The 24231-nt window shown below is 38.5% G+C and overlaps 1 protein-coding gene across 2 annotated transcripts in view; it reads left to right on the top strand.

The window, feature by feature from the left end:
* Positions 1-736: 736 nt before the first annotated feature.
* WDR26 (WD repeat domain 26) overlaps positions 737-24231 on the top strand; it is a 38472-nt gene continuing 14977 nt past the window's right edge. The window contains exons 1-8 of one of the 2 annotated variants that reach the window (XM_052653508.1): positions 737-1496; positions 3395-3494; positions 3595-3699; positions 9174-9310; positions 12074-12171; positions 13508-13664; positions 16008-16146; positions 23012-23152. In XM_052653508.1, the coding sequence (XP_052509468.1) occupies positions 1069-1496; positions 3395-3494; positions 3595-3699; positions 9174-9310; positions 12074-12171; positions 13508-13664; positions 16008-16146; positions 23012-23152 (1305 nt within the window). In that variant the 5' untranslated portion in view covers positions 737-1068. The remainder of the gene's footprint in view (positions 1497-3394; positions 3495-3594; positions 3700-9173; positions 9311-12073; positions 12172-13507; positions 13665-16007; positions 16147-23011; positions 23153-24231) is intronic. The other variant, XM_052653507.1, reaches the window with a different exon arrangement.

Here is a 24231-nt window from a genome sequence, read left to right as displayed (position 1 = left end):
TCACCCCGGGGTCCACACGCACACTTCTCGCGCACACGATCGAGATCGCCGCCCTCCTGTGCACGCCCAGCCTCGGAGGGCGGTTACAAACTTACTCCTCGCCGAGGCAGCCCTGCCAGGGGCGCTGGGAGCGAGGCCCAGCCGGCCAGGCCCGGGCTCCGGGGCGGATCTGGTCGGGTCGGGTCGGGGTCGGGGTCGGGGTCGGCCCCCTGCCGGCCCGCCGGCCTTCCTCCCCTCCCGCCCGGCCGGCCCCCGGCGCACGTGCCGGGTGACAGGCCCCGCTATAGGTTCCATACCTGCCACCGGAAGTGAGTGAGGAGGGCAGTATAGGCATTTCCTGTGACGCGAGCGCCTGGACTCCATTAGGCAGCAGCTGGGGGAAGAATCAACACACCAGGGAGCAGAGCGGAGCGGACCCGAGGACAGAGGCGGCAGCTGCCTCCGCTGCCGCCCGCCGCCGCCGCCGCCACCACCGCCGGGGCTTAGCCCAGCGGCGGGCCCCGAGCCCCCCGCAGCCGCCCCGCGGCGCCCCCCCCGGCCCGACCCCCGGGCCGCGCACCCCGAGCTGCCTCCGGGAGGGGGGGGGGGGAAAGGGCCCGGATCCTCCTTCTCCCCCTCCTCCTCTCCCTCCTCCTCCCCCTCCTCTCACCCCCTACCCTGACCCCCCTCCCCGCCTCCCCAGCCCCCCCTCACCCCGACCCTGTCCCCGGCCCCCGCCTCCCCTCCCCCGCCTCGCCCCACCGGCTTCCCACCACGGCCTCTCTCGGCGAGGAAACTCTGGCCTCCGCTTCCTCCTCCTCCGACTCGGACACCGGCGGAGCCTCCCCGCCCCCGCGGAAGAAACCCCGAGCCTCGGCGGCGGAGGGAGCAGGAGAGCCCGGGGCTTCGGCAGGCAGAGCAGGCCTCTCCCCTCCGTCCTCGTCGTCCTCGTCCTCGTCGTCGTCGTCGTCGTCCTCCTCCTCCTCCTCCGTGGTGGTAGTGGTGGGACTCCCCCCGGCTGCTGCCCCTTCCGCCGCCGCTGCCGTCCCCCACCGAAGTAGCGGCCACAGCCTGGTCAGCGGCAGCATCATGCAGGCCAACGGGGCAGGAGGAGGAGGAGGAGGCGGCGGCGGCGGCGGCGGTGGAGGAGGAGGAGGGGGCGGCGGGGGCCAGGGACAGACCCAGGAACTCGCCTGCCTGTCGGCCCAGAACGGGGAGTCGTCCCCCTCGTCCTCGTCGTCCGCGGGGGACCTGGCCCACGCCAATGGGCTCCTGCCTTCCGCCCCCTCCGCCGCCAGCAACAATAGCAACAGCCTGAATGTCAATAACGGGGTCCCCGGCGGGGCCGCCGCCGCTGCCTCCGCCACCGTCGCCGCTGCCTCCGCCACCACCGCCGCCTCTTCTTCCTTGGCCACCCCCGAACTGGGCAGCAGCCTCAAGAAGAAGAAGCGGCTCTCCCAGTCAGATGAGGATGTCATTAGGCTAATAGGACAGCACTTGAATGGCTTAGGGCTCAAGTAAGTATCCCTTACAGGCAAGCTGGTGTGGACGGACCAAGGGGACCGAGGCTGGCGGGGAGGCGAGGGGAGCGGGGCGCGCTGGAAAGAGCTCAAAGAGAATTACTGCTGGGCCCAGGACACGGGAGGACGCGGCCCAGACAGACTGACCAGGGAGGAGGAGCTGACCTGCAGGGAAATACGGGAAAATCAATCTGTCGGACAAATTGTGAGAGGAGACAGGCGGTTGGGAGGGTTGGGGGAGAGGGGGCGTAGGAGCCCAAAGATTCACCCCTCTCCACACACCTTCAGAGCTTAATTGTCTGTCAGTAAAGACAGAAGCGGGAGTGTGTCTCTGTATGTGTTGGGGGAGGGGTGGATTAGAGCTGGTGGAAATAATGAACCTTGGAGGATTTGTTTTTCAAGTGTATCTCAGAGGCATCTTTGTGGGACACCTCCCCACCCCCAACCATGACAGACGACCCAGGCAAACTACCAATCAGGAAAGACAATCAGTTACAAGTGTTTATGGGAACTGAGGGGCTGGGATCATTCGGAAGGAGGCTGCTAAATAAATCTGATGGGAATAATGAAGTAAGATACCATGTTGATGACATGTAAAGGCCCTTGTGTGTGTGCAAGAGGCCTACCACTAACTTACCTGAAATCCCAATGTAATACCAAGAAAGCGGTTGCCTCTGAAAAAGGGACATCGGATCTGGTGAATCATTTATTTTCAGATACAATTTAGATGGCCTTGTGTACCTAAAATGGGGTGAAGGTAGACGACCTTGGCCCCAACGCCTCCACCCCCGTTTTGTATACACACAAAGAAAAACCAAGCCGGGGGTGGGGGTGGACGGTAGGATTGGTGAGAGTACCGAAGAGCCTGATGGAGGAACCAGACAGAATAAGACTAGGAAGCAGCATGCAACAGTCAGTTTCCAGCTTCAAAGCATAGATTAAATAGAATAAGTTCTTAGACCTAGCCTACACTTAGTATTTTTGGATTTATAGATTTGTTCTGGGAAGAAGGTGAAAGAGCATTTTTAAGAGTGACATAAATATTTTGATTCTCAAGCAGATTATTGCACTGTTTTTGCTGAAAAATGGAGCTGAATAAGAAAGCATTGAAACATAAGTATGTAAGATGGATAAAGATTCTTAGAGATATCAAAATATCTGATGGAAGAAACCACATGTTGTGAATCCTTTAAGCTCTGAAAGAAATGTATCGAAGGAAGATTTCACTTTGTTCCCTAAGGAAAAGGATTAGTGTGAAAACAGATTTTTGTAAATGCTAACAGAACCTATTACTGAGACAAGAAGCAAGCTGACAGCAGCAGGAGGAAATAACTCGTGACTGTTTGGAACCTACACCATAGTAAATTTGCTATTTTTAGTATAGAGAGAAAGGGAATGATTTTTTGATGCTGGATTTATTTTAATTTTAGAGATTGACTTGTTAGAATTCTTTGCAGACATAATACCTGGATGTAAGGCTCTTACCTAATACAGGTCATTTCCATCACCTTGTATGGAACTAACATTTTTTTTTTTTTTATCTTTCAAACTGTAGTAATGTGGCTAGTATGTAAATCATGGTTTTTCATGTTTCTTAACCAGTTGGTTACAACACATTTTTAGAAATTTTATACTTTATTAAAGGCATAAAATGGAAAAGAAGAAAGAATTTTATTTTGATTCTGCTTTCAAGAAGGTTTTTGACTTTAGATGTAAACATAGATGGCAGTTTAAAAATCTTGTTTAGCCAAGCACATCAAAGCTGTTTATTTCTTTTCCCTTCATCATGAGGTTAGCTTAAGAACTTTGGAAACTGTTTTCATAGACAGTAGTTTATTTGGAAGAGTAAACCCTAAAGTTGGTCAGGTCTTTTTTACACTGTATCTCTCCTGCAGCCAGACTGTTGATCTCCTCATGCAAGAGTCAGGATGTCGTTTAGAACATCCTTCTGCTACCAAATTCCGAAATCATGTCATGGAAGGAGACTGGGATAAGGTAAAGTAGGGCATATAGAGCTGTGTAACTGCTGCTAAAATTATGTATTTGATGTGCATTTTGTGACATTTCTGTTTTTCTCTTATACCAATTTTTGCAGGCAGAAAATGACCTGAATGAACTAAAGCCTTTAGTGCATTCTCCTCATGCTATTGTGGTAAGAGGCGCACTTGAAATCTCTCAAACGTTGTTGGGAATAATTGTGGTAAATACACTTTTGTTCTTAGTTTCACATTTATGCTTATGTTAGTAAGTTATTGATAAGTCTAGGCTTCTGCCTCTTATAAAAGACAAGGCTGTAATTTTCATATTACATTTGTAAACTAAGATGAATATTGATGGTGTTTTAAAGTTTGAGCTTTATATTTTTAAAATCATATTTAATAAATACGTCCTTTGAATCTAGTTTATAAATTTTCTACTAAGTTATATTGAAAGATCTTTACACTCTACTATTAATAGGAGTTTTATATTTATAGGATCAAGGATAAATTATCCTTTTATTCTTTAAAATACTGAATGTGCTGGTAAAGAAAACATTTTGGGATGTATGTGTATCTGTATAACCTTAAGTAGCTGACCACATTAAGTAACTTAAAAAAAAAAATCTTTGGGAATTATAATTAATTCAAACCAGCTCCGTTGGTGTGCTCACCATTTTCCATTCCTGCATTCCAGTTGTGTGAATTGACAGTGTCAAAGTTTGTATGATATAAATCACTCTGGTGGAGGACTCATACGCAAATTTGACCATTGGGCTCTGCTTATTGCCCTTATTTCCCGACAAGATCATTGTCGAAGTTTAACCTGTTAGCCTCTTTCATAAATCTTAATGAATCTTTTATACTAATAGGCTTTAATTCTTCAGTAGATGTTGGTGAGGGAAAGGAGGGGATCAGTTTTTTTTCCTAAGTCCTTGTGATTGGAAACCATGAAGAATCAGCTGCTGGCTGCTGTCTTTTTAACTTCTAGCTGATTCATTTGTTGTCAAAAGCAGTTTCCTGTCTGGTGGGGGAGGGAAAGAAGGCGAATAGGAAGTGAAGTAGGGAAACCAGATGTTTGTTGACTGTTACATTTTGATTTTTTTTTAATTGGGTCAAACATTAATCTTTCTACCTTTGTCTATAAACCTAATAGACCCTCCTGTTCTGTTTTTTTGGGATTTTTTTTTTTTTTTAAGAAAAATCTTAATTACGAGAGTTTTCAAATTCTTAATCTTTTATAAAAATATAATCCTAGAGAATGGACTTCAGGTGAAATAAAGGAGGAGCCATATGAACAAATATGGAGTCATTTAAATTGATGATCTAGTGTTTTGTGGGGTTTTTCCCCTTAAACACTTAAAATACTAAAATGTTTAAGTTACTATTGAATCAGATGCCTGATAATAAACTGATGGAATAATCAACTCTGTGGTAAATTTTTAAAATGGAAACACAGAAGTTCAACATTTATATTCAGAAAGATTGCAGATTTTCTAGCAAGTAAATTTTCCCCAATCAGTATGTTTGGGGGTTGCCTTTTTTATTAAGTGATACCCAAATAAATTTTGATTGGGCAGTTTTTTAATAAATTGTTAGCCCTGACAGAATGGAGGTGACCCTAATGGGAAGACAATTAAAAGGCCAAAATAAGAGTTGGGGTTCCTTTCCCATTGGACATTAGCACTACTTGTATGGTGACAGTAGAGAACTTGCCCGTGGACTATTTTAAAATAAATGTGTGATTTCTTGGAGGATTGTTTTCCTTTTTTAAGCTTCATCCAAATTGTATCTGTAACTTCGTAGTAAGAATTATTAATAGGCTCAGTTCTTTTTTTCTTATTTATTTGTAGTAGTTTGAGACTTCTGTATTGGATTTTGATTATAAATATCTCATTAGAAATCTGCATTAGAAGCAACATGTAAACTGATGAGAGGTAGTTGTAGATAATAAGGAGGAATCCTTTCTTTTTACAGCCTGTTCAGTCTATAGAACATTCTAGGATCTAATAAGAGATGAAGATAAAATCTCTGGCTGAGCCTCACACCATCAAACTGTTTAGGTATTTATAAAAGAAAGGGGTTCCAACTGTATCTCACTTTAAACATTAATATCAATTGCTTTTAAAGATTTAGGTCAGCATTTTTTCACCTAATTATGTTTAGATATACTCCTTTCCTCCACTCCATTGCTAAAAGATAATCTAATGTAAGCATAAATTTGTAATAATACCTTAGAAGACAACTATTTGGGTTTTTTTATAAAACATAATTATTTTAATTGTATACCCAGACACATTTGATGACTTAGTCTAGACTAAAATTGTATTTTCTTTTTAAACCTGAATGTTTCTGTTGACCCAGTCCACTCTCCCTCTCAGCCTCCATATTTTTAAATTGTTCCTAGTCAAGTGATTCTACGAATAGCAGAATTTTTTTCTGGAGTTACTAGAAGCTGAGCCTGTGAATCAACATATTTCAGTTTGGGTTCAGATATGCTTAGCTGTGTCTAGATAATTTCGGTATTTGAGATCAATAAAACTTTATATGTCTAGAAATGTTTGATTCTTAATATAATAGAAACATGCTTAACAAAAGTGTTCAGGTATTAACTTGATATACAAAAATTTACTAGTGTATTTTAAAGTCAAATAGGGAGACATTTTGAAAGCCATGGTTTAAATATAATTCATTTCCCCTTTCTCTGAGTTATGATTTAATTGATATAACTTGGTTATAACCTTGTTCCAGAGTTAGTCAGAATCACTACTAAGTTATCTAGCAGTCTGCCCTTAATAACCGGACTTTCTGTATATCATAAGTTCTGAATTTCAGAAGTTCACATTAAGTTCAATTAATGGAAGAAAACAATAAATCCAAACAATGGATAGGGTTGAGGGGACAACCTAAATCCTTAAGATTTACCACATACACTATCTTTCAAACTATCCTACCTAGTCACTTACCAATTTCAAGTTTTTGTTAGATAATAAAAGAGAAAGAATTACTACTAGGACCAAAGTTGCTGAAAAATTACCAGAGATTAAGAATAATCTCTTACAGAGGTCTAGTTAGGAGGTGGGGAAAGATACAAGGAGAGTTTATTTTCTCAACCTGTTTTCTTTTTTTCTTCATTTAAGAAGCATGTGATCTTAAAAAAAAACATAGCAAAACCATATCCCTACCTCAGCAAGCTTTAATTTTGCCTGATTCTTTAAATTTTTTCAGTAAATAGTTAACATCTTTTGTGAAAGATGTTCATTTTCTTGAAATTGTATTTTTACTTTTGTGCTTTAAATTTTGGAAACTAAAATAATGGCTTTACTTTCTCCATCTTTATCATATGTGTCAAATACTGAAATTGATTCTTAGCAGAATAAACAGTTTCTCAACCAAAACTCTAGCAGTTCTTGGCCAGTAACATTAGTTGCCATGCACACTACCAGAAATTGGTATCTGTTTGAGGATATTCTGTGTCTTAATCTGGATAAAATGACTCATAGAGAAATGTTCTTGCACTGCTTTTATAGCATTCCCTGTACATGCAGAAATGTGTGTTTATATTGGCTTCTCTCAAAGTTTTTACTCTGCCTTTCTCTTCTCTCCTGCCCTGCCTCTGCCCTTTAGAAAGAGAGGAACATGTGGTAGGATACTGATGGGAAAGTAAGGGGGAAATAGGAAGTAGCTCTTGGGGCACTGTCCCTACACAGATTGGAATGGGCAAGGAGGAGTACATAGGACCTACATGATTTATACCCCACAAATTAAGATGTGCCCTGAATTAAAACAAAATTTTCCACCAAATTCTCAATTACTAAGAAAATTTAGTCAAATTAAATACACATGCCACCAATGGCATTTAAATGAAAAAATTCTACAAGTAAAAGATACTTGAATTTGATTCAAAAACACTATAAAATGAAATTCTTTAACAGTTTGTTGATAAATATATGAATGCTTCATTTTCATAAAGAGTTGATGTTCTTTCCAGAAGATAAAATGGTGAGAATACCCATAATAACTTTAAAATCCTTTGATTTTTTAGATTTTTTTAATTTAGACTTTTGGTTTTTGTCACCTGGTAGACTTTACATATTTTATTTGCCATCTAGAGATTAACATTAGGTTATATGTTTCAAGACATCTTGGTAACCTATTTCTGAAACATTCACTATCTAACTTTATGTGTAAAATTTGGTAAATGTAATTTTTCTACAGTTACAGGAGCTTATCTCATAGTTTAAAATTGTTTCTGTTCTTTAACTGTCGGTTTAAGATTAGATTATTATCAGACATAAGCAATGTATATTGTAAAAGATGTATTTAAATGTATGCCTAAGTTACATGGGAGGGTATGTTTTGTTTACTTTCTCTAGAAACCATTTTTATAAACTTGTAGGTTAAGCTTTCCTTTCTAAATACTCCCTAAAAGAAAATCCTATAGACCATTTCATTATACTGTTAATTTTTAAGTAAAAGATTATTTCTCCACACCATTTTTGACAGCAGTACCTTATTTTTTAAAGTAAGCGTCTTATTGAAGAAGAAAAGTCATTTGGCGTTTTCTTTTAAATGGATTTGAGATCTTTACTGCTATATTCCTTGGCATCTCTAAGTATGACTAACATTTCCTGTCAACTTTTCTATCTGCATCATTTGGCTTGCTTAAGCACCACAAGTAGCAAATATGATAGATGAAACCCTAACCCTCCAAGCAGTGGTCTTTAATTAGGTTTAAGGTTTAAAAGAAATTCCAAAATTAATGTTAGTAAAAACTTTTGTCTGGCAGAAAGCTGCTAAATGAGTGATGATCACTTTCAAGTTAAAAGTAAAGTAACAGAGTAAAGGAACATTAAAAGTATTAAACATGTATCTGAAAAAAACTAAATGTGAAAGGGCTTCACCATAAGCTGGAAATGGTTTGTCTTTTGTGGGGAGGAAAGTGTTGATAGTAGTGCTTCATAGTGAAATGCATCAGGATGAGATGTTACCAATACACAAAGACCTTCAAGTTTAACCTTCAGTTGTAGGCATCCCTTTATTGCCACCTGGAGAGAGTGAGTCCATCAAGCTCGTGCTTGTCCACTTTAATCATAGGAAACCCAGTACTTTGCACGCCAACCTCTAGTCCAGCTGCCGGTCGACTCCTCTTACCTTTGATAAGCCAAAATCTGACACTTTGTAGCTTCGACCCAGTGGCTTCAGTTCTGCTTTTGGTCTCCTTAGTCCTTTCACATTGTAGCTTTTGAATAATTCCTTCATTAACTGGTTTTTCTGCCATCTTTTTTAAACTTGTTGCATGAAACCCCCCAATACCCATTAGAGAAGAAAGGCTAATTTAAAAGCAAATTTAGGATATTTGAAATAGTTCTAAATTTTCACAGAAGTAAAATTCTAGGTGAATGTTTTGAGGACAGAATAAGTTTTCTCCAACGTTGATGCCTTGGTCACTAATGATCTTTTCTAATTTGAGATTATTCGTTCAAAGAGTTTTATTAAGATGTGAAATGAGCAATAGAGTCACATTTCATCTGTTGTGACCCTATTAAATAAAGATATTTTGAGTCATTTTAAAGCTTTATAAAAATTATTTTCAAAGGGCATAGTAGAATGGTTTCTACTGTTCTGTTTAGGCACAAACATTTTCTGAAACCTCCATCAACTTTTTTCCCCTGACTGCTGCTTTCTGTCATGTCAGAGGATGAAGTTTTTGCTGCTGCAGCAGAAGTACCTGGAATACCTGGAGGATGGCAAGGTCCTGGAGGCACTTCAAGTTCTACGCTGTGAATTGACGCCACTGAAATACAATACAGAGCGCATTCATGTTCTTAGTGGGTAAGGAAGCTCAGTTCTTAGACTTCAGGTTGAGGAAGCAGCTATTTTTATCAAGGTTACCATCCCAGAGTTGCATTTCTTTTAACATTTTCCCAAGATCTGAGTATTGCTAAATTCTTGGGTAATACTTGTTGGGTAGTTTCACTTATGTGTGTTCAGACTATTTTTGTCATCCTAGGAAGCTTTCCATATTAGAATAGAGGTATTTAAGTGAATGAAAAGAAGAAATATGTATCGACAGTGAAATGCCATTTCATGATCTTCTGTAAAAGTCCTACAGCATAATGTTCTATAGATACAATAAGCAGTGAAGTTTCTAGGGTTGTTGCATACATTTTTTTTAAACATACTTGTCATGTACAAGGTCCTTGCTAAGCATTTTATATACATAGTCTCATTTTATCCTCACATCAACCCTTTAAATATTAGAGTGCCCAGAACCTTGGTTCTGGACCACCCTCTGTTCTGTCTATACACACTTCCTAGGTGATCTCCTTCTATGCCATGGCTTCGCATACCATCTGTATGCCAACAGCTCATAAAATTACCCTCATCTGAACTCCAAACGTATATATCTAATAGCCTGCTTGATAGTGTCCATTTGGATGTGTAATAGGTATTTATATATATGTATATAATAGGAACAAATTACGTGTTCAGAATAGAAATTCTTGATTCCTGTGATCCCTCCACCTACCCCCACAAACCTGTTCTTCCTCTAGTTTTCCTCATCTCAGTAAATGGTAAGATCTTCTACCCGCTTCTTCCAACAAAAAACTTAAACTTCATCCTTGGATTTTAATCTTCTAACTGTGACATATATTGTTCGTGTAAGGAAATAGCCCATAGAAGGCAGGTAGCAAATTTGACATGGTTTTTTTCTCTTAGTTCAGTGTCCTTTGAGTTATACTATGTGACCCTACGCATTTGAAACCTTAAAGTATAATGTATATTTTCAAAAGGAAGCAGAAGTAATCATGGATAACTTGGAAATTTTTTTAAAGAAAACAGTTTTTCATAAAATTGTTAGTAAATTTTCCTCCTAAAAAGTTATTTTACAAACCAAATTTTTGTAGTGTCCAACTTCTTTCATAGGGTTTTGTGAGTCTGATTACTACACTATTAAAAAATAAATTCTCATCAGCTAAGGCATGTGTGCGTGCTAAATTGCTTCAGTCATGTTTGACTTTGCGACCCTATGGACTATAGCCTGCCAGGCTCTTCTGTCCATGGGGATTCTCTAGGCAAGAATACTGGAGTGGGTTGCCATACTCTGCTCCAGGGGATCTTCCCCACCCAGGAAACGAACCCGAATCCGTCCCCTGCATTGGCAGGCGGGTTCTTTACCACTAGCGCCACCTGGGAAGCTCCAGTCAAGGCATATTATATAGCAAATAGCAGGAGAACAAGTAGTCCTGCTATTGGGTAAGAGGCTATTAAATTCTTTACCTGCTAAATGCAATTTGCTAAATGCAGTATGCAGTTTAAGAAAAGAAGGTGATGATACTCGTGTAAACTGATACATTTCTGTATACCAGACAGTAGACCAAGTACTTCATGTATTCCATCTTATTTAATCCTCACTACTTCCCTTCTTAATGTCCTTTTTACAAATAAGAACAGATTGGTCTGAGACCAGAGTATGAGGCAGAATAGGAGGAGAGTTACTTGCCAGGGCTAATCTCCATGTTTGATTAATGCCTTCACTTCTTTTACTTTTAAAGCCAGTTCTTCTGAGAAGAGGCAGAACCAGGTTAGACTCACACTTCCAGCAGTGGGCCCTCATGTATTCTCTAGAATCCATGAATTTAGCACTTACACCTCCTTCGGCATATATAGTGAGTAATAAAATAGTACCCAAATGTTCTTCTTTGGGATCCCGTAACTTTCATAAGATCACACAATGATGATAATCCAGTTATACCATTTCTTGAGTGGCATTTATGATAAACTCTTGAAGATATGTTGGTTTTGTTTATTTAACTTAGTATGAATATCTTTGAAGGTTTTTTGTTGGGGGTTTTTTGTTTTGTTTTAACTATTGAGGAGCAATTAAGTTAGCATGGTGATTAAGAGCAAGTTCTACAGCTACCATGTCTGGATTTATTTTCCTACTTTGCCTCTCCTAAGCCAGTTCCTTAAGCTTTCTGTGCCTTAGTTTCCTCATTTATAAAAATAGAATAATAGTGTTTACTTCATAGATGATCGTTATGAACATAAAATGAACCAATATATGTTGAGTGCTTAATGAAGAACAGAGCCTGGCACACCATAAGAGCTACATATGTATAATGATACGCAACAGTAAATCTAAGGGTGGTGGTGGTGATTTAGTCACTAAGTCGTGTCCAACTCTTGTGAGCCCATGGAGTATAGCCCACCAGGCCCCTCTGTCCATGGAATTCTCCAGGGAAGAATACTGGAGTGGGTTGCCATTTCCTGCTCCAGGGGATCTTCCCAACCCAGGAATTGAACCCAGGTCTCCTTCATTGCAGCCAGATTCTTTACCAGCTGAGCTATGAGGAAAGTACCAAATCTACGGATACATTCTATTAATTGATAGCAAATAATAATGTCTGTTATGCTGTAACTCTTATTCAGGTGCCAGATTGTATTAATGAATTGAGTCCACTGTATAAATTTCTTCTTGATATATATTTTTTATAAGAACTAGATCTCCAGAGTATAATCAGTATTTATCAATTATGTTTAATGCAAAGAAAAGGGTTTGATATTTGGTGCTCTCTTTGTCATATTTTTTAGGTATCTGATGTGTAGCCATGCAGAAGACCTACGTGCAAAAGCAGAATGGGAAGGCAAAGGAACAGCTTCCCGATCCAAACTGCTGGACAAACTTCAGAGTAAGCATCTTCATTTTTGATGTTTCTATATGTTCTCTTAGAAAGGATACTATGAATCCGTTAGGAAGACTTATATCTAGACATACTCTTATCAAGTGGTTATGTAGGAGGGATGAGCGTGGAGATCCATTAGGACGCCCTTTAAACTAGAGGCTTCAGAATCCACCGTGGAGTCAAAGAATCTGAACCTCAGGAGTCAGTGAGTAGATGCTGTTCCCAGAGCATGTCTCCTTCATTTCTTTTATGTAGTGATGCTCCCCTTAAGATTTTGTTTGGGGGAGAAGTACTGTGGTTAGAGAAGAAACATGGAAACCACAGCTTTAAGCCACAAGTGTTTTAGATAGAAGCAGACCTCATTGTGCTTCACAGATACTGCATTTTTTAATAGATTAAAGGTTTGTGGCAACCTTGAGTTGTCAAATTATGGTTAGCATTTTTTAGTAATAAAGTGTTTTGTAATTAAAGCTTGTACAGTTTTTTAGACATAATGCTGTTGCACACTTAAGACACTACAGTATAGTATAACCACAACTTTTATATGCACTGGGAAACCAAAAAAGTTTCTGTAGCTCACTTTATCATGATGTTTGCTGTATTTCGGTGATCTAAAACCAAACCCTCAATACCTCTGAGGTGTACCTATTTTTATGTTGATTAACTTCCAAATTACAGTAGCCATTTCCTGTTTGCCACATCTTTATAATAAAAGACTGTCTTTCCCTCTTTATTTAAACCATATCCTATGTTTTCATACTGAGGTGAGAGTGGAGATACTTCAGAATCAGAAAACAATGTTGTGGAGGGATAAGGCATTAAAGGATTGAAATAAATTGGTAAAACACCAGTTATTCCCTGCATTTTCACAGTACCTTGGCATTAGACACAATTTGATGAAACCTGGAACTTGATTTCTTCCTCCATTTTGGTTTGCTCCTTGTTAAGTAGAGATTTTTCTTACACTTTTAGTGATGCTTCGTCTACCTGTGGGACACAAATATCTTTAGATTTTATTTTCATCATCACTACCTTTTCATTTTCTGTCGAATTTTTTTTGTTAGGTTTTTGCTGCTGTTTTAGAAAATTCACTTGCAATTTAAAGCTCTCCTACCCAAGTATATTCATTCTAGTGACAGCATAGCTGTAGTTGCTGACAAATACTCATAAAGCTTACATGTTACATCATTTCACCCAGAACTGCTCTATTTAAAGGTCAGGACATCACTCAGGTAGGGGCAAGTGCAAGAGAAGATGAGTCAAATGTCCTAAATAAAAGTAAACTGTTCTGTTTTGTTTTTTAATTTTAATTTCTCTTTTTTAAAAATATCTTCTATTAAAGCCTATTTACCACCATCAGTGATGCTTCCCCCACGGCGTTTACAGACTCTCCTGCGGCAAGCAGTGGAACTACAAAGGGATCGGTGCCTCTATCACAATACCAAACTTGATAGTAATCTAGATTCTGTGTCTCTGCTTATAGATCATGTTTGTAGTAGGTAAGAGGAAAACATTTTATATTTTAAAGTAGGCTAACATTTTACAAACTCACTTATGAAATTTATTAAAATGTTAGGATTCTGTTTTAGATTTTTATCCTGTCACCATAAAGCAATTCATGTTTGCTTTAGCATTTACAAATACAGCTAGAACCACTGAAGTTGACAATTAAGAGAAATTTGTATATGTTTGTATAGGAAATTACTCCTTGAGAACTGAATCTGGTTAGCCTGTTTGTTCCTTTACTTGTCTGTGGGTTTGGTTGGTCATTTTCTGTATCTGGCCTTTATTTATTTTATTTTTTTAAAGAAATTGTAAGTGATCCTCTGTGAGAATGCCAGTGATCCAAGCCTTTGTTGTCTTTGTATGCCAGAGACCACTTAGTTATTCCCCTCCCCAACCCCCACCCCCACCCCCCCTGCATGCCCGAACCCCATCCACCCCTTCCCAGACATTATGACTGTTGTAACTGTGGCCCAAATTATTTTCTGCTCATGAAGATCATGGAAGTACTTTTCATAATGGACGCTCTGCTTTTTAGTTGAAGGTAACCTTTTGACTAGAAATACTTATAAGAACAGGTATTAATTTCCTGGTTTGGGTTTTGTTGCCATAACCTATGTATCTGCATAGTTTAACTTAAAAGAATTCAGGCTTCACTTTTGATGTTAGAAGTATTTTGAGTATGAAAGTCCCTACCGTTTTAATGATGATCTCCAAAATTTCAACAGAGCTTTCATTTTTAAGATACTGAAAAACAAAATGTGAAATCTTTCAAACTCCAAGATTTATAAAATGTTAGGGTATTTAGCTTGATTAAAATGCTACTTTTTTCAGTTTGGTTAAGGAAGGTCCTTATATTTTTAACAAATTTTACATTTATTTGAAAACAAAAACTATCATTTTAATACCCTAGAGTTAGCCTTTTAATAAACTAAGGGCTTAATTACTAGTCTTTTTAGAAGATTACTTAAGTAATAATAAAATAGTGACTATTTGAGTGCCACTTTGGTGTTCCCATACAAGAGGGGGCTTCCCCGGTGGCTTAGTGGTGAAGAATCCACCTGCCAATGCAGGAGATGTAAGTTCAATCCCTTGGTCAGGAAGATCCCCTGGAGAAAAAAATGGCAACCTACTCCAGTATTCTTGCTTGGGAAATCCCATAGAGAGAAGAGCCTGGCAGGCTACAATCCATGGGGTCATAAGGGTCAGACACAGTTAGCAACCTGAAACAACATTTTTAAAAATAGACTAAAGAGTTTACCCATTAATGTTTAAGTAACTTTTACAATACAGATCTGTATTGTTCCAACAGTAGCCACTGATTACATTTAAATTTAAATGAAAAGTAATTCAAGTTAAATTAAATGAAAATATCTAAGTTCCGCAAGTATGCTAGCCACTTTTCAAGTGCTCAATAAACACATACAGCTAGGGTTATCAGATTGTACAGTGCAGGTATATAACGTTGGAATTATCACAGGAAGCTCTACTGAACGGTCCTGATAACTGGAAAAGGATAGAATGGTTTTTAAAAGTGAATACTTAATGAGAATCGTCAGTCTTAACTTTTTCCTCTTTAACTCAAAGTTAATCATAGAATTCTTTGTCTTTAATAATAACTGCAACTTTATAAAATACTAGCTAAACATCAGAGCCAGTCTAAATGCTTTACATTCATTGTCTCATCCTTTTTATTTCATCCTTATATAAGGAATTCTATAAAGTACTCTTGTCTTTAGGTTATGGTTGGATATATTGAGATTTAGAGAGATTAGGCTTCTCAGAATCACAGCTAGTAAGTAGCCAGAATATGAACCTGAGTCTCTCAGACTCTACTGCCCCCATTCTTAAGACTTTACTTTTGACCACTACGGCCTCTACCATATATTGCACTTCTCTTGTGCTGTCCCCAAAGTAATACTAGCAGTCCACTTTTGAATGGCTATTGCATTCCAGGAATTTTAGATGTATTTCTCATCCTTATAGGAACCCTAAGAACCTTGGTAGATTCATCTCGTTTTATAGATGAGAGAGTTGAGACTCAGGAGTTAAATGGCTTGGCAAAGATACTAAAGCTTGTAACCCCAAATTCTCTATAGTGCCTATTCTGTTTGTCACACCAAGTTGCTTTTATATCAGTGAAAATGTACATTATTTCTTCTAGAACAACCTGATCCCAGCTACTTAATACAGACAAACATGAAGACCTGGTTAATTTTTATTTATATGAATTGACTTAATCTGAGCAAAAAATGTTTCATTGTTTTTTTTAACATTTTTCATTATTATTACTCTTAATTGATTTTAAGAGTAATTATTTGTGGCTTTATTTGTTTTAGGAGGCAGTTCCCATGTTATACTCAGCAGATACTTACGGAGCATTGTAATGAAGTATGGTTCTGTAAATTCTCTAACGATGGCACTAAATTAGCAACAGGATCAAAAGATACGACAGTTATCATATGGCAAGTTGATCCGGTATGTATTCTAAATATGAATGTTTAGATTATAAAAACAGGTAATTTTTCATCTAATTAAGTACATAATTTTCAAGTATGTGTATATAAATGGCATTCTTTTCCAAGAGCATTTTTTGTCATCTTTGTCATGTCTTACCTCTTTTTGTGTTGTTTAAATAATACATAGAGATTCGTATGATCAGAATTGGTGAGTGTTACATGCTAGGATTGTACTTAGTCTGTGTGTGCATTTTGTAATTTCATCCTCTGATTAACTCTCTTGAGATACTAATATCTCCTCTTTTCAGATGAGGAAACCAAGGTAGAAGTTAAACACCCAGGCTCTCACAGCTTGTAAATGGCAGAGTTAGACTTAAATCCAGGGATATTTTTACTCTAGACCTACTGCTCTTCAATTTCTCTGCCAGTCGGCTATCTTTGTTAGTATTTGATTTACAGATTAATGCAGTAACCATTCTGACACAGGTTAGAAAAGACTCATTTACCATTTTGCCTTCCCAAACCCTTCATTATCTTCTGTAATTTGTGGAACTTCTGTTAAACATTTCCCACACACACACACACACACACACACACACACTTCTTTCCCGCCAAGTGATGCGTACGAAAAGTATTGTATTCTAGATTTAAAATTTTCAGTGCAGTTCAGTCACTTAGTCGTGTCTGACTCTTTGCGACCCCATGACTGCAGCACGCCAGGCCTCCCTGTCCATTATCAACTCCCGGAGCTCACCCAAACCCATAACCATCAAGTGAGTGATGCCATCCAACCAGATCATCCTCTGTCATCCCCTTCTCCTCCTGCCCTCAATCTTTCCCAGCATCAAGGTCTTTTCCAATGAGTCAACTCTTTGCATGAGGTGGCCAAAGTATTGGAGTTTCAGCTTGAACATCAGTTCTTCCAATGAACACCCAGGACTGATCTCCTTTAGGATGGACTGGTTGGATCTCCTTGCAGTCCAAGGGACTCTCAAGAGTCTTTTCCAACACCACAGTTCAAAAGCATCAATTCTTTGCTGCTCAGCTTTCTTTATAGTCCAACTGTCACATCCATACATGACCACTGGAAAAACCATAGCCTTGACTAGACAGACCTTTGTTGGCAAAGTGATGTCTCTACTTTTGAATATGCTATCTAGGTTGGTCATAACTTTCCTTCCAAGGAGTAAGCGTCTTTTAATTTCATGGCTGCAATCAACATCTGCAGTGATTTTGGAGCCCCAAAAAATAAAGTCGGACACTGTTTCCACTGTTTGCCCATCTATTTGCCCTGAAGTGATGGGACCGGATGCCATGATCTTCGTTTTCTGAATGTTGAGCTTTAACCAACTTTTTCACTCTTGCACTTTCATTAAGAGGCTTTTTAGTTCTTCTTCACTTTCTGCCATAGGGTGGTGTCATCTGCATATCTGTCTGAGGTTACTGATAAGTCTCCCAGCAATCTTTTGATTCCAGCTTGTGCTTCTTCCAGTCCAGCATTTCTCATGATGTACTCTGCATAGAAGTTAGATAAGCAGGGTGACAATATACAGCCTTGACGTACTCCTTTTCCTATTTGGAACCAGTCTGTTGTTCCATGTCCAGTTCTAACTGTTGCTTCCTGACCTCCATACAGGTTTCTCAAGAGGCAGGTCGGGTGGTCTGGTATTCCCATCTCTTTCAGAATTTTCCACAGTTTATTGTGATCCACACAGTCAAAGGCTTTAGCATAGTCAATAAAGCATAAGTAGATGTTTTTCTGGAACTCTCTTGCTTTTTCCATGATCCAGTGGATGCTGGCAATTTGATCTCTGGTCCCTCTGCCTTTTCTAAAACCAGCTTGAACATCTGAAAGTACACTGTTGATGTATTGCTGAAGCCTGGCTTGAAGAATTTTCAGCATTACTTTACTAGCGTGTGAGATTAGTTGTGCAGTAGTTTGAGCATTCTTTGGCATTAAGTTCCCTCAAAAATCAAAATTGTCTTTCTTTATAACCAGGTGACCTACAAATTTGTAGAGAGGAGTACGTCCATTTATTTCAGCCAAGCAATTAAGGAAGTACATAACTCCAAATAGGTTACGATGTATTTGGTTTAGGAGTCATTCACCTAAAATCAGAAAGTATAAATAATATTATTGAGAAAGGGAGCCATAGAAGGAAATATTTTAAAAAGAGTAGAGTCAGTTTGAGAGCATACATCAATTCTTGTGTACCTGCAATATGCTATGAATGAAGAAAGATGAACAAGATCTACTCTGCCTTAAAGCAGGCATTTTTTTCCTTTTATTGTACCATGTATTCCTCTGGCAGTCTGAACCCTGTGGACCCCCTCCTCAGAATAATGTTTTTAAACGCGTAATCCAAAGCACTTAGGAAGCCCAAGTATATATCATAAATGTAAACCAAATTATACTGAAATATAATTATCAAAATAGTACAAAAACAGATACAGTATAGTAATATGCTGCTTTTTATAAGCTTAGTAACAGATTCTAGCAGCAGATCTGATAACTTCAAAAATTTTGAAGTAGTGACAAGCATAAAATTTTGAGATATCCAAAGCTATAATATGTGAAAATAGTTGAAATTTCCATTATTAATAGTCACCTAATACCACCCAATGCTGCCTTGTTAATTGCCTATATTCAGGATTGAAGGAAATACTGAATATCAGCGTGTGGTTAATGAAAATAAAGAAGTGCATTTTCAAGTATAAGAACTACTATTTAGTAAGCGAATAGGAAGAGTAAGGCAAAGCATGGGAAATGTGACTAGAAAAATAGGTTGGGATCCATCATAACCTTATCATTGGAAGGACTGATGTTGAAGCTGAAACTCCAGTATTTTGGCCACCTGATGCGAAGAGCTGACTCATTTGAAAAGACCCTGATGTTGGGAAAGATTGAAGGCAGGAGGAGAAGGGGACAACAAAGGATGAGATGGTTAGATGGCATCACCAACTCAATGGACATGAGTTTGGGTAAACTCCGGGAGTTGATGATGGACAGGGAGGCCTGGCGTGCTGTGGTTCATGGAGTCGCAAAGAGTCTGACGTGACTGAACTGAACTATTATAAGAAGTATTTTCAATCAGTAGATATTTATAACATGTCTGAAAAGAAAGCAACCATATCAAAACTTCTTTATTACATATTTTCTTTTAGCAGCAGTGTATGAGTCCCTTTTGTTTAGGGAGTATTTATTGAGCAGCTGCTGTGTGCTTGACCTTTTTGATAGAAGTCGGACTGGGCTCCCAATAATACATGTAATTATTCTTTAGTGAATGCTACAGAAACTCAAAAAAGATCCTACTGGAATTGGAAAGCAAGGAAAAGTATGACAAGTAAGTCTGAGATGGAGAAGTAAATTATTTAGGCAAAACGTTACAGCTGGCCCTCAGGTAAAAGATAACGTGACTGGGCAGTTTGAGTGAAGACTCTGTAGACTAGGAGATGCAGTTCATGAAGTAAGTAGCAACCAGATCAAGGAGGATCTTCTATGCTTGGCTAAAGACGTCAGACTTTTATGCCATTGTTTCCCAAGGTGTTTTTATGAGAATACTGGTTATGTAAAATGTTAACAGTGGTTACATGTAAAGGGCTTTTACGTCCAGATTAGCTTGGCAAATGCAGAGTCAGTGCTTATATTTAAATCTGAGATACAGTGGGTTTTAGAGTTTGGTATCATGGTATTTTTCTATGTCAAATACTATTTGAAAAACTTGTTAGGAAAATCAGTTCTATTTTTGAATATGTATTTTTAGTGGATAGAAAGAATATATAGAGAGAACCTTAATATTTGAATTGATGTTATTCCAGTGGTGTTTCCTTTAACAGGTTTTTTACCTTTTTTCCCAATAAAGAACTTTACCCATTCCCCTCCTCAGAATCCAAGCAAAATTAAGTGGATTGCATGAATATGATATTACCATTTGGAATAGGTTACTCTTTATAAAGGCATTGTACTTCTGAAGATATAATATTAATATTCTCATTTGTTTTCAACTTTTCCTTTCACGGCTTTCTATTTTTTATTTTTTTATTTTTTTGCTTTCTATTTTTTAATTGCATGAAATTTATTAGTTTTTTAGGTAAATACTTCTGTAGTAGCTTGTCATTAGTTTAGAAGCAAATCTTTGTGTAAATCTAAAACACCACTATGAATGAAAGTTTGTTCCCAGAAGATACTGGGCTAGTCCAAAAGACTTGACTTGCTTATTAAATTATGCATGCTACTTTGACTTAATGATACTATGATCTAATACCCCAGGCCTATTATCATCTTCCCAAAGAAGAATCAGAAGTAATGGCATTGTAAACTATTGAATTTTCAAAATAAATTCCCAATCTAGTTTTATCAGACTAGTTCCAGACCCATTTCTAACTGCTGTAGGTCATCACTGAAATTTCCATCAGCACTGGAATTAGCCCAAACTGGTCTCCATTAGTCTAGTCTTCCCAAATTCTGCTTCCTTCACACTGTTTACGTTCATCCTTATTCCCTAAAACAGAAATTTAGAGATAGTCTTTGAACATTTTTTGTCTCATTCTGTCATGTGAGTTTTATGTTCCACAACCTCTTTCAGTCCTGACCATGTTAGTTTAAGGCCCATTTCTTGTCTTAACTATGTGACTGTTGTGCTGGCTCGTTGAGTTCAGTTCAGTCGCTCAGTCTTGTCCGACTCTTTGCGACCCCATGAATCGCAGCATGCCAGGCCTCCCTGTCCATCACCAACTCCCAGAGTTCACTCAAACTCACATCCATCGAGTCAGTGATACCATCCAGCCATCTCATCCTCTGTCGTCCCCTTCTTCTCCTGCCCCCAATCCCTCCCAGCATCAGGGTCTTTTCCAGTGAGTCAACTCTTCGCATGAGGTGGCCAAAGTACTGGAGTTTCAGCTTTAGCATCATTCCTTCCAAAGAAAGCCCAGGGCTAATCTCCTTCAGAATGGACTGGTTGGGTCTCCTTGCAGTCCAAGGGTCTCTCAAGAGTCTTCTCCAACACCACAGTTCAAAAGCATCAATTCTTCGGTGCTCAGCTTTCTTCACAGTCCAACTCTCACATCCATACATGACCACTGGAAAAACCATAGCCTTGACTAGACAGACCTTTGTTGGCAAAGTAATGTCTCTGCTTTTGAATATGCTATCTAGGTTGGTCATAACTTTCCTTCCAAGGAGTAAGCGTCTTTTAATTTCATGGCTGCAATCACCATCTGCAGTGATTTTGGAGCCCCAAAAAACAAAGTCTGACACTGTTTCCACTGTTTGCCCATCTATTTGCCATGAAGTGATGGGACCGGGTGCCATGATCTTCGTTTTCTGAATGTTGAGGTTTAAGCCAACTTTTTCACTCTCCACTTTCACTTTCATCAAGAGGCTTTTTAGTTGCTCTTCATTTTCTGCCATAAGGGTGGCATCATCTGCATATCTGAGGTTATTGATATTTCTCCCGGCAGTCTTGATTCCAGCTTGTGCCTCTTCCAGCCCAGCATTTCTCATGATGTACTCTGCATATAAGTTGAATAAGCAGGGTACTCCTTTTCCTATTTTATTGGGAGTATCCTTATTCTGCGTCTCTCTTTGTTCTGATTCTTCTTCCACCCTGTTTATGAGTTCTCTTCCTAAAGCCAAGTATGTTGTATATTTCCAAGCTTAAAAATCATTCTTCACTTGCAGGATAAAATTTAACCCTTTAGTCTAAAATAAAGATGTCAATTTTCCAGTCTTTTCATTTGCCACTCCATGTTTGCAGTTTATGTATTTCATCCTATGTAGCTTTAGAGTCAGGCACCTCAGGTTCAAATCCCTGATAATACTATCAGTAAAGGCAAGTTGTTTCTAACCTTTCTCAATCTTCATGTCCTTTCCTATAATATGAGGGAGGAGAATAATTCTTAACCTTTTAGATTTATGAGGTTTAAATGAGATTGATTGTGAATAGTGCTAATACTGATTAGCACCAAATAAGTGGTAGCTCTCCTGGTGGGAGTGTAAAATGGTTTAAACACTTAAGAAACAGTTTGGCAGCTCCTCACATTGTTAAGCACAGGATTGGCATATGACCCACCAATTCTACTCCTACACATATACCCAAGAGAAATAAAGACATGGGTCTGCACAAAAACTCTTACATAGTTGTAGCAGCATTATTCATAATAGCCAAAAAGTGGAAACAATCCAGATGTTGCTTAATATGGTATAGGCATAAAATGGAATACTATTCAACAATTAAAAGGAATAAAATACTGATACATTCCACAACAGGGATGAACTGTGAAAACAGTATGCTAAGTGAAAGAAGCCAGTTACAAAAAACTGGACATGTTGTATAATTTATTTTATATGAAATGTCCATAACAGACAAATCCATGGAGAAAGTAGCAATTGCCAGGGCTGGAGGAAGGGAGAATAGGGAATAACTGCCACTTAGTATAGAGATTCTTTTTGGGGTGATGAAAATGTTCTCAGTAATGGTTGCACAATCTCTGAATATACTAAAAGCCACTGAATCATATACTTTAGAAGGGATGAATTTTATGCTAAGATACATCTCATTAAAACTTTTTAAGAGGAGGGGGTAGCTTTTATTATTACCTGTTTTAAGTTTCCTTGAAAGTCTTGTAAGTACAAAACCTGTGTCATCTTTATTTCCATCTAGCATTCGGTGCCCTGTGTGTAGTTGATGCTTAACGGATGTTGCAGCGTGAATGAAGCAAGTTAGAGGTTCTCTTAGGGGCAGGGAATTGGCAAAATCTGTGAAAATGTCCTCCTATTAAACTATATTATCAAAGTGCATCTTTGTAGCTATTTAAGTTCTTAAGCCCAAAAAACAGTGACTTTAGAAATGAGAGTTAACTGAGTTGTCTGTTTTCTCTCCTAGGATACACACCTGCTAAAACTGCTTAAAACATTAGAAGGACATGCTTACGGCGTTTCTTACATTGCATGGAGTCCTGACGACAACTATCTTGTTGCTTGTGGCCCAGATGACTGCTCTGAGCTTTGGCTTTGGAATGTACAAGTGAGCAAATTTTATCCTTGGTTTAGTCTTTATAAAGTATAATCATACTGCACATCTTTGTTATAACTTTATTCATTCAACCTAAATTCCCATGATGTATTTCTTATAAAAGATAATTAATTCATCAAATGGAACCCAGGTGTCCAGATTTATAAATTTAAAGATTTTGTTGAGCATTTTTGAAAGAATGATCAGTAGGTATTTTTAGGGATGTTGTACTTTGTAGTGTGTAATATGTACTATTTTACTGTGATACTTTGTGCCTCAGTAAAGATTTCACAGTTGCTTTGAGGTTGCACAGTTATATAAAACTTACTGTCAAGTGTGGAAACATGGACATGACCACACTTTCCATCCCGGTGGCAATTGCACCGTTTCCTTACCTATATTTAATGTTACATTCTCGTTTAGTAGATTTAAATGATGTTTACAGTACTTACTATCAAGAGTTTTATTGTAGTTTCCAAATGAAAACTTAAACACTTTACCTAGAGTTCCATTTTAGAAAAACTCAGCACTGAGTTCACCCTATCATCTATTGGCTCTATTTCGGAAACCTTCTAGTTAATCATTTTAAATTATTTTGAAGTTTCTTCCATAAGCTGGCTGGTTAAATGATTTTTTTTTTAACTTCTTGGCAGGGGAATAGTTCAGGCTACAGTTTGGGTGTAAAAGTATAAGCTGATGGGATATGGTTTTGAGTTTAGGGACCCCTGTGTAAATTGATTTTTATCAAGAGTAAAGATAAAAGCTCCGTAGAAATGACTCAATAAGATGGTATAGGAGACAGATGAATACTAAAATGTACCTGTGCCATAAATCTAATTCTACAGTAAGATTTATGTTTCACCCCAGTTTTTTAAGAAAATTTTGAAATATTGAGAAAGGTTGAAATATGAATATAGTGATGACCTGTATCTGTGCCACTATAGATTCAGCAGATGTTATTAACATTTTGTTACATTTTGTGTGTATATACATGCATGCATACAAACATACATATTTATATATCTATACCTAAAACATCTGGAAGTAGATTAAATTTTACCACTAACTATTTAAACATGTATCTCCTTAAC

This window comes from Budorcas taxicolor, chromosome 16, assembly GCF_023091745.1.
Source record: "Budorcas taxicolor isolate Tak-1 chromosome 16, Takin1.1, whole genome shotgun sequence".
Lineage (NCBI taxonomy): Eukaryota > Metazoa > Chordata > Mammalia > Artiodactyla > Bovidae > Budorcas > Budorcas taxicolor.
This window is presented reverse-complemented; position numbering and strand designations above follow the sequence as displayed.